Raw genomic sequence first — 10,871 nt, forward strand, 5'->3', positions numbered from 1 at the left:
CTGCTCATTATTAGCAAAATAATTTCCAATCAATATGGGGGAAGAAAATGTCAAATACTATTTTCCATCACACATTGAGGAAGAGAGTACCAAGGACTCTCATCACAGAGAGGAAAAATAAAATTTCTGCATCTCCGCCTTAAATGGGTGAAACCTAATTTTTAAACATAACCTCGAATTGGATGATCAGCCATGATCATATTGAATGGCGGTGCAGGCTCGAAGGGCCGAATGGCCTACTCCTGCACCTATTTTCTATGTTTCTATGAATTCTAGATTCTCCATAAAATAAACATTTTCTCCACATCACTCTACCAAGAGATCTCAAGATCTTATATGTTTCAATTAAATCACCTCTCACTCTTCTCATCTCCAGCAGATATAAATCTGGCCCATCCAACCTTTCCTCATAGGACACTCTGCCCATTCTATGATCTAGTAAACTGCGGCATTGCATCCAACTGATTATTATATTGCTCCTTAAACAAGGAAACCAATACTGGATACAATAGTCTGAACACTGCCCTTTATAACTGAAATATAACCTTCATACCATTGCATTGTGCTCTGTGATAAAATTACATTACAGCAGTTAGTGCCTCAGAGACCAGAGTTGCATCCTGACCTTAGTTGCTGTCTCTCCCGAGCATTTGTATTCTTCGAGCAACCACCTAGAATTTTGTTGGATCCGCCATTCCCCTCCCATGTTCCAGATGCTTATGCAGGGTTATTATCTAATGTAAATTATCTCCACTGTAGATAAGTGACAAAAGAATCAAAGGAAAGTTGATGAACACATAAGATAAATAAGAGGTTAGAGGAGAAGGGGATGGATCTGGTGGCAAATTGGGGCAGGAGTGGGCCATTTGGTTGTTTGTCCCTGCTCTGATATTCAATATAATCATGGCAGATCATCTATCTCAATACTGTATTCATGCCCTGACCTCTTGCTCTATGCAACCCAGCCAGGAAAATCTAGATAAATATAAAACAGTAAAGCAAAAGAACAAGCACCTTTGGCCCACAATGTCTTGGCTGAACATGTTGCCAAGACCAACTCTTATCTGCATGTACATAATCCATATCCCTCCATAGTGCCTATCTAAATGCCTCTAATTGCAAATTGGTCACACAAAGGCTCTATAAAATGGTAGCAAGACATCTTGACTCCTTTATTTAAAACTGCTTGTGATGAGGGCCAACGCACCATTTGACATTCTTATTGTCTGCTGGACCTGCACCAATGTACGTCTATTCAAGTCTTTCTGTACATCAACACTTCCAGTCTATCAATGTCAATATATTATCTACAATGTGAACTATTTTCCACAGTAATTATTAAATGTCTTCTGGAAACCATTTCCAGTGCTTTTTACATTATGTTACCGTTTTCTTGTAAAAGGGGATTATTCCACATCTAACCATATTCTGCATTTTGGATATTTCTGGCCAATTTTCAAACTTGAAATCTCTGCATCCTGTTTAGAATTCAATTTCACCCAGTTTTGTATCTTTGGCAAACTTTAATATATTACATTTAGTTCCCTCATGCAAATCTTCAAAATAATGAATAGCTGAGGTCCAAGCTCAGATTCCTGTTATTTGTAATTATAATTGGGCACCTTTCTACCTTGTTGCACAACACAAAGTCCACTGCTGCTTGCTGTCCTCTGGTGGGTTGAAGAATGTGAAATTCAAAGCAACTTTTCCAAACACACTCTGGGCTAATTTACCTTATCTGATTTTTCCAGAGTATCGAGGAACTAAAATCCTCTGTGATAATCCCTGCATCTTCCTGATGAGCTCCTTTAATTTTTATTTCATACTCCATACTACCACATGATTACCTCTGGAGGACTCACCCATACATCTCATTCTACCAGATGACTTTCCTTTATTATTTATTTTACCTCCTCTCAAACCACTACAAAATACATTCTAATTTGGTGAATTTACTGTGCATTCACAATGTATTCAGACGCCTTCGCCTTTTCTACAGTTTGTTACGTTGCAGCCTTATTCTAAAATTGATTAAATTCTGTTTTTTTTAATCATCAATCTAGACACAATACCCCATAATAAAAAAAGTGAAAACGGGTGTTTAGAATTTTTTGCAAAGTAATTAAAAAGAAATAACTAAAATATCACATTTACATAAGTATTCAGAGCCTTTACTCAGTACTTTGTTGAGGCACCTTTGGCAGCAATTACAGCCTCAAGTCTTCTTGGGTATGACGCTACAAGCTTGGCACCTATATTTGGGTAATTTCTCCCATTCTCTGCAGATCCTCTCAAGTTGTCAGGTTGGATGGGGAGCGTCGATGCACAGCTATTTTCAGGTCCCTCCATTGAAGTTCGATCGGGTTCAAGTCCAGGCTCTGGCTGGGCCACTCAAGGACATTCACAGACTGGTCACGAAGCCACTCCTGCGTTGTCTTGGCTGTGTGCTTAGGGTCGTTGTCCTGTGGAAGGTGAACCTCCACCCCAGTCTGAGGTCATGAGCGCTCTGGAGCAGGTTTTCATCAAGGATCTCTCTGTACTTTGTTCATCTTTCCCTCAATCCAGTCTCCCAGTTCCCACCACTGAAAAACATCCCCACAGCATGATGCTGCCACCACCATGTTTCACCATAGGTATGGTATTGGCCAGGTGATGAGCAGTGCCTGGTTTCCTCCAGACGTGACGCTTGGCATTCAGGCCAAAGAGTTCAATCTTGGCTTCATCAGACCAGAAAATCTTGTTTCTCATGCCTTTGGGCAAACTCCAAGCGGGCTGTCATGTGTCTTTTACTGAGGAATGGCTTCCGTCTGGCCACTCTACCATAAAGCCCTGATTGGTGGAATGCTGCAGATATAGTTGTCCTTCTGGAAGATTCTCCTATCTCCATAGAGGAACTCTGGAGCTCTGTCAGAGTGACCATCAGCTTCTTGGTCACCTCCCTGACTAAGGCTCTTCTCCCCTGAATGCTCAGTTTGGCTGGGCAGCCAGCTCTATGAAGATTCTGGTGGTTCCAAAGTTCTTCCATTTAAGAATGACTGAGGCCACTGTGCTCTTTGGGACCTGAAATGCTGCAGAAATTGTTTTATACCCTTCCCCAGATCTGTGTCTCGACACAATCCTGTCTCAGAGGTCTACGGACAATTACTTCATCTCATGGCTTGGTTTTTGCTCTGACATGTTACCTTTTCCAAGGATTCTGCTGACAGCTTCATTTACCTTAATCTCACCACGTGCTGTCTTTAAAGTCACAGAGTGTGTGCTGCAGTGCTGTTTTTAAACAAGACTCTTCCCGCATTGTTCCAAATTTTGAGGACAGGTTGTTAAAGCAGGACTGTTCTTGGCAGAGAGAAAAATAGGTTTTCAAGGTGACAATCTTTGATGGTGTAAGTAGAGGGAAAACCAATCCAGCTATGAACATTTTCAATAACCAGAGGTGATGACTTTTAGAACTGCTATCAAAAGATATGAATGGTTTGTTTTACTGTCGGTGTCACAATCTAAGACAACCGATTGAAAAGATGACAAGCTGATTCCACACTTAAATTTAGAAGGATACTGGCCAGTGTATGAGGGGAAGTTGTTACAAAGTACTCTGGAACAGTGCCTGTCCCACTTTTTTCGGTGACTGGCAGCGTCATTGACTGACCTATCAGGTCACCGAAAAAGTCGGCCATGGTCGCGGGATGATGCGGCGTGACGCTGCGTGACGACGTATTGGCACGTGGTGTCTCCTCAAGTGTCGCAACATTTTTTTTGTCGCAGCTGGATTTTGAAATGTTCAAAATCTTTCGGCGACCTGATATGTCAGGCAATGGCGCTGGCAGTTGCCGAAAAAATCGCCAAGTGGGACAGGCCCTTTAGATCGTTGCATCTTTATTGCAGCTCAGTGCCCAGGATTCTGCAGTTTTCCACCTGTAGCCTAACCATATACGTAACGGGCTGGTTTGGCCTCTTTGCCACTATTTATAAATCCAACTTCTCCTGTACCAAGCACAACTGCACTTTCAAAGAGTAGAACCGAACCAGAGTTGCCAGACTCGCTGAGTTGCTGCTGCGTGACTTGAAGAAGCCAGCTGAGTTGCTCCAGATATGTTGCTACTTTGCTATCTTTTTTGCACTTGACAACATGAGATGAGAAGCCTCCAGCAAGTTGTATACTGCATTTCATGATTACTGATTAGAAAGCTGACAACACTCTGCGATGAGATAGATATTTGTACATTTTCATTATTTTGTTGTATCTATGACTCCACGCACTAGCAATGTTACAAAATAATTTAAAAAATCAAGTTCTCATCAGATAAAGCATAATTGTGTTGTGCCTCATATTAAAGTTATTTTTCATACTCGGAAATCCAGTTGACAACATGAGATGATGAAAGCACATTTCTTAAGGAAAGATTAACATTTTTAAATGCAGCCTTCAAATCTTAGTTGTTTTATATCTACTGCATTTTATGTGGATGCTGTAAATACTTTCTAGTGGGTTCTAGAAAATGACAATTCAAATGCCGAGAAGCAACATTGGCTGATGAAATGCCCCCAGAGAGAGCTAAATTTATATCTACTCTTCGTAAAACTTCTGGGACCCGGGTCTTGCAGCGATTCTCCGTGATGGCTGACATTCATTTACGGAGCTGGTTTTAAACTACAAACAGCTCCAAAATCATGGTGCCCCACGATCCCGTTTTGTAACATACCTAGCCAGTCGCCATTCACTTGTTGCCATATCGTGAATCAGCTATAGTTTCCACATCAGTGTTAAAGCCATTCATTTTCCCTTTCATAGCAGCTCAGGCCACCTCTTTGTAAAATGTGCACTTCAGGCATCCAAAATCCAGTCACGTTTGCAAGCCAGTAATCTCTGTTACTTAATGAATGCTATCATGCATGACATCCTTTTTCTAGAAAGGGCTATCATCGTGGAATTTTTTTTTCCAGGACTTGCCAAGAATACAGAGCAGACATCAAAAATGGAAGATCTTGAATCTTTTCTTGCAGCTCTTTTATATTGCACTGCCATACAGCAATTTGCTGAAAATATTGGCCCTTTGAAACAAAATTGTGAATATAAGTTTTGTTATTCATCCATATCCATTTTGTCATTTAGACAATATTGGTGGCTGCCTTTCAACGTTGAAGCCTTCAGTAGGAGGAATGTCTGTCTGAATGGACATGACTAAAATGTAGTGACTGTCTCCAGCAGAGAGCTGCAGAGTCTGATCATGGACACACCTTTACCGTGTTCTTGACATAAGAGAAGAAACAGGAATGGCAATCCATGAGCTACTAAAGCTGATCTCTCTCCAGGCAGCTGGTGCAGCAGCATCGGCAAAGGGGGTTTGCTCGTTAAGACATTGTGAACTTTTGTCTTGCCTTTCAGTGTGAACATTTTGGAAAACTGTCCACCTGCTCACTGAACCACAATTAAAATTGATGATGTCTGGATCACCGTGAGAAAGGTGTCAAGCAGAGTAGGGATTGAAACACACCCAGCTTCACCCATTTCATGGAAATCTCAGTGTTATATTTGTTAGTTATGAAAGATCATTTGGTTCCATCAATGCTTGTCCCCTGAAGTATACAGATGATGAAATACATACAGAAAGAACAAGCAAATGGTTTACTAGGTAGAGCATGATTCTGATCGACAGATTCTTGATTAGTTATGGGGAGAAGGCAGGAGAATGGGGTTGAGATGGAAGGATAGATCAGCCATGATTGAATGGCGGAGTAGACTTGATGGGCAGAATGGCCTACTTCTGCTCCTATGGCTAATGAACATAATTCAGAGTTGTACTCCTGCTATACACCGTTTCCCTGACTTGATGGACCTGCAATGAATAAGTTTCTAATGGTACTTCCATCGCTTCGCTTGGAAAGGCTTTTGATTCCTTTGGCGGTAGGAAAGCACAAGACAAGGCTGAACTTTTAGCTAAACCTGTCAAGTGTAGAAAATAGCCACCACCTTTGTGGGAGAGGTAGCTCTGTCCGATAGCATCCGTGCAATACTACATTAGCACATTTTAAAAGTAAATGTGATTGGACCATCTCACTACTTTGTGCCATTGAGAAGATCTTTTCCAGAATCTTGCTAAAGACTAGCAATCAGCTGACGGCGGCACAAATGGGTTTCCAATAAGGGAGATCCATGGTAGACACGATCCTCTCCTTATACCAACTCCAAGAGCAATGAAGAGAGCAGCAAACACATCTTGTTGATCTCACTAAAGCATTTGTACCATGAATGAGTGTTAGCTATTACCCCAGAATGTGTTGTACAATGATGAGTTCTGCATTATGCTGATTCTGTGAGAGAAAACTACCTCTCCAGCTGAGGTGCCGGTGCCACCGTCGTACAGCAAACGATGAGGCTTTTCATAATTGAGAATTTAGAAATCCTCCGCCTTATACCTTTCAAGACAACATGCCAACCTTCACTGAAAACAACTCTTTTTTGTTCTTAATGTTCTTCAAATAACTTCTTTTAGATTGCTTAGCCTTTCACAATGGATAGTGAGTTTTCAAATCATATTTTTGTTGTATTTATTTCCGTAGATACGCTTCTATAATCAAATAAAGATCCCAACATCCTGCCATGGATGACATCAGCTTGACATCAGTTTTATTTTTTTGCCTCGGGACGTTTACAAATAGACCAGTAGTTGTTTGAATCATTATTCCTCTATCATCTGCTCTCTAACGTTTTTGCAAATATGTAATTGCATACTATTGATATGTATTTCTTTTAAAGAGTCTATTTTCTCCATTCTTTTCAAAGGAATTTGTGTTCTTATTAGATATAACCTCTTTGGTATAAATAAACAGAGGCAAATTTGTTATTCCATTCCTGTCATCTCTTTTTGTTTAAGAAGGAACTGCAGATGCTGGAAAATCGAAGGATGAGGCAGCATTTATGGAGCGAAGGAAATAGGCAACGTTTCATGGCCGAAACCCTTCTTCAGTCTGAAGAACGGTTTCGGCCCGAAACGTTGCCTATTTCATTCACCCCATAGATGCTCCTCACCTGGTGAGTTTCTTCAGCACTTTTGTCTACCTGTCATCTCTTTTGTTAGCTTTGATTATACGTTGCTCATTCTGTTAGTTTAATCTCGACATGTGACTTTGGACATATATTTTTATGTTCCTTAAACAGAACGTAAAACATAGAAAAGTACAGCACAAGAACAGGCCCCTTGATCCACAATATCTGTGCCGAACTTAATGTCATCGTCCACGAGTTAAACTAATCTCTGCAACTGCATGTGACCCAAATCCGTGTGCCTATCTAAAAACCTCATAAACACCACAATTATATCTGCCTCCACGATGCCTGGAACTTGTTCCGAATACCCACCACCCACTGTAAAACCCTTGCCCTGCACATCTCCTCCTCACCTTAAAGCTATGCCCTCCAGTCTTTGACATTTTAACCCTGGGAAAAATATTCCGTCTGCCCCATCAATGCCTCTCATAATTTTATAAACCTCTATTAGGTTTATCCCCAACCACTAGCATTCTAGGAAAAACAAATCATGTTTGTCCAACCTTTCCTTGAAGCTAATGCCCTCTAATTCAGGCATCATTCTGGAAAAAAACATTTCTGTACCTCTCCAAAGCCTCCCGATCCTTCCTGTAATGGGGCGACGAGAACTGCATGCAATATTTCACATGTGGCCAAACCAACGTCTTATAAAGCTGCAATATGACTTCCTGACTTTTATACTCAATGCCCCATATTTTGTTGCAATTTCTTTCCAACATATTAAACTTTTCAATTCCCTCCATTTCTCTGTTAACTCAAAATACTCTTGTGCATCTTTCATGAATGCAATTTCTCTCTGTCCATTGTACCCAACTGATAGTTTGTTTCATTTAGGTTTTCAGAGGAATACATTTATCAGATTCTAACGCTGGCCACTTTATAAAATGTAACTCTTTTCCTGTCTTTTTGTTAAAGATTTCCTCCTTGTTAAATATTTCCTCACTTCATCTTTTTTATTATCCTAATTTTTCATTACTTTGAACTTTCCAGTATGTGGTCACTAAAGAGTATGAATGCAGACAAAAATCCAAGGGACTTCAGCAAAGTACAATCAGATAAATATCATCCTGGGACAAAGAAAGGCAAAGTCATGATTATAACTTGAGGAGGACTAGAAAAAATCTGAGGTTAGGAAAGATATACATAGATTTGTTCTCGTGCAACCAAATGTAATAATAATAATAATAAATTTTATTTGTGGGCGCCTTTCAAAAGTCTCAAGGACACCTTACAGAATTTAACAAGAGTAAAAAAACATATAATCGGAGTCAAATAAATAATAAAGACATCACCAGTACACAAATTAAAGACAGAATTCGACCCAAAGACAAAAAAATCAAAAACACAATGTGAAGAGAGAGCAGCGGCAGCTAAACCGCGCCAGCGTACACACTCCCTTCCGACAGCCATCTTGGACACAAACTAAAATAATCACTTTTTTATGTGTGGTATGGCTACTCATGGCGTATACAGTGTTCTTTCAGGGATTTAGGTTTATATGAAGTCGCATTGAAAAAGAATGTGAATAAGCACACTCTGCCTTTATTACTTTGATGATGAGCAGCTGTTCTAAATTTTTTAAAGCTGCAGAAAAATTCTCGACAATTAATTGCCAATTTAACTGCCATATAAATCCTGTGGTCAAATTGGAATTGCACTAAATTGCTCTTCTTCAGTCCAAATAGAGTTACAATTTTTAAAAAACTATAGTATTCTTAATACTCTAAATTATTAAAGTTTGATTTATATAGATTACTCTAGTAATTAATACAAAGATAAATATTGTAGATGCTTTATTATTGAAACTAAAATAAAAAAATGTAGAAAAATACTCAGATTAGGAAGCATCCCTCGAGAAGGAGTTTTGTGGTCAGCGGTAAACCAACATCATTCACTATTGACTTTAATAAAATATCAACCCGACCCTTAGTGATTCAATGAAAATTAAAAAATATTATAAGGAGGATCCTCCATGGCAAAGCCTTGTGTTCTGTAGAGGCTTGATAGCATTACCATGCCACGTGCAGCAGCTAAAACTAGTTCACAGCCACACTCCTGACTTACCTAAAATTGTCAAACTCTTAAGCCTTTAGTTTAGTTTATTATTGTCATGTGAACCGAGGTACAGTGAAAAGCTTTTATTTTCATGCTATCCAGTCAAAGAAAAGACTATACATGAATACAATCAAGCTGCCTGTAGTGTACAGAAAAAAGGGGTACAACATTTAGTGCAAGATATAACATTGAAAGTGCAGGATATCCAGGATATTTAAAATATCCAGGACTTTAAAAAAATATCTTAATTGAGTTACCTAAAAAACAAAAATTCTAAAGAAGCTAAAAAACATAAACACTTCTAAGACACCTAACTTATGGCAGAAATGACTAAAAAAGATTATTTGGAAGATTTAAATGAATGCTTTTAAACTAATAATCAATCGGAGAGTCTTTTAAAATCAACATTTACCCAGGAATCTCAGAGCCACTCCCTTTAAAATGAGTGGAAGAATGTCCCTTGCACTGGGACAGAATATTCTGCATGTCAGCTTGCTTGTGCTGGGCATGCAGCCAACTTGCTGCTCCCTCACTGCACGCCACAACGTCAGCAACTGGAGCACAGCCTGTTGGCTTACGACAAATTACCGAGATACCTTTGGATGGTGGCATTCATCAAAATCCCAAAATTACTATTAGTTCCACAGGGGAATGATGATAAATATTGACACTTTCACTCTGAAAAATATAGGCCAGTTTCTCAGTTCAATGAGTTTTCCATCATAGTTCATCTTGAAATGTGAAAATTAAATGGTCAATTAAGTTCTAATTGACTTGAATTTAAAACATCTATTTCAATGTTGTTGCTTTAATAATGAATTTGTAAAGGAACAAAAGCAAATGGTGACAGAAGGGGAACTGAAGTGATCCTTTAGTTCACTTGTGTTTGCAAGGGGTATGTTATTTAGATTAAAGTTTCTTAAAGAAACCTTTCTATGGAATCTATGTACTGTGTTTTATTCTACATTGATACCTTCTGGGTCACTTGGGTACATTTTTAAACTGTGAAAGATTCTGAGGAAAATTTGCTGTCTGTCTCAGTACTACTTTCAGTGTATTTTTTACCAAAAGTAATTATAAAATCAAATATTTCAGGAACATGTATGTATGTGCACTGCAAAATTATTTCTTATATATTATAGTGTACATCTTATTTTAATGTCATTTTCAAAGATCTTTGACTGTATGTAATACTTGATAAAATAAAATAAATCTGAAATATGAGTTTTTTTTTTAATATAACGTATTCAAATTCATATGATTGATATTCTCAAAAACAGGATGTTTCCACATTACAGGTAGCTCTGCTACAGTGCAATAGTTAGCAATGTTCCAACATTTTGAGATTTTAAAAATCAAGTCTTTAATTTCTCCCATCAGATAAAGCATAAAAAGAAGTTTAATTTGACACCAAATTCACCTTCATATCATCAGTATTAAAAATGTTATGGCCATTTTCATGCTCGAAAATTGGCATTTTGTTCCCTATTGCTTTTTCATTGACTTAACACAAAAGCTGTGATCGAGAACATTTTAAAGCCCATAACTTTCTTAAAATTTAAGAGAACTGAAATAAATGTTCAATTATTGTAGATTGAAGCATTCTGAAACAAATATGGAACAATCTTACTCAGATGACTTGAAATTAAAGCATATAGTTAGTTAGTTAGTTACTTATCTAATTGTAGCTAATTACAAAATGCAATGACTAGATCTAAACATCTATCCATTTCCTAAGAATAGATTAACATTTTTAAATAGCCTAAGTGTC

The 10,871-nt window shown here is 38.4% G+C and overlaps 1 protein-coding gene across 1 annotated transcript in view; it reads left to right on the forward strand.

Moving 5' to 3' along the window:
• The window catches only part of lcorl (ligand dependent nuclear receptor corepressor-like), a 122,018-nt gene extending 112,936 nt beyond the window's left edge, over nucleotides 1-9,082 (forward strand). Inside the window, exon 8 of the mRNA XM_055638355.1 lies at nucleotides 6,559-9,082. Coding sequence (XP_055494330.1) covers nucleotides 6,559-6,572 — 14 coding nt within the window. The 3' untranslated portion in view covers nucleotides 6,573-9,082. The remainder of the gene's footprint in view (nucleotides 1-6,558) is intronic.
• Nucleotides 9,083-10,871: the final 1,789 nt, after the last annotated feature.

Source organism: Leucoraja erinacea, chromosome 1 (assembly GCF_028641065.1).
Source record: "Leucoraja erinacea ecotype New England chromosome 1, Leri_hhj_1, whole genome shotgun sequence".
NCBI lineage: Eukaryota > Metazoa > Chordata > Chondrichthyes > Rajiformes > Rajidae > Leucoraja > Leucoraja erinaceus.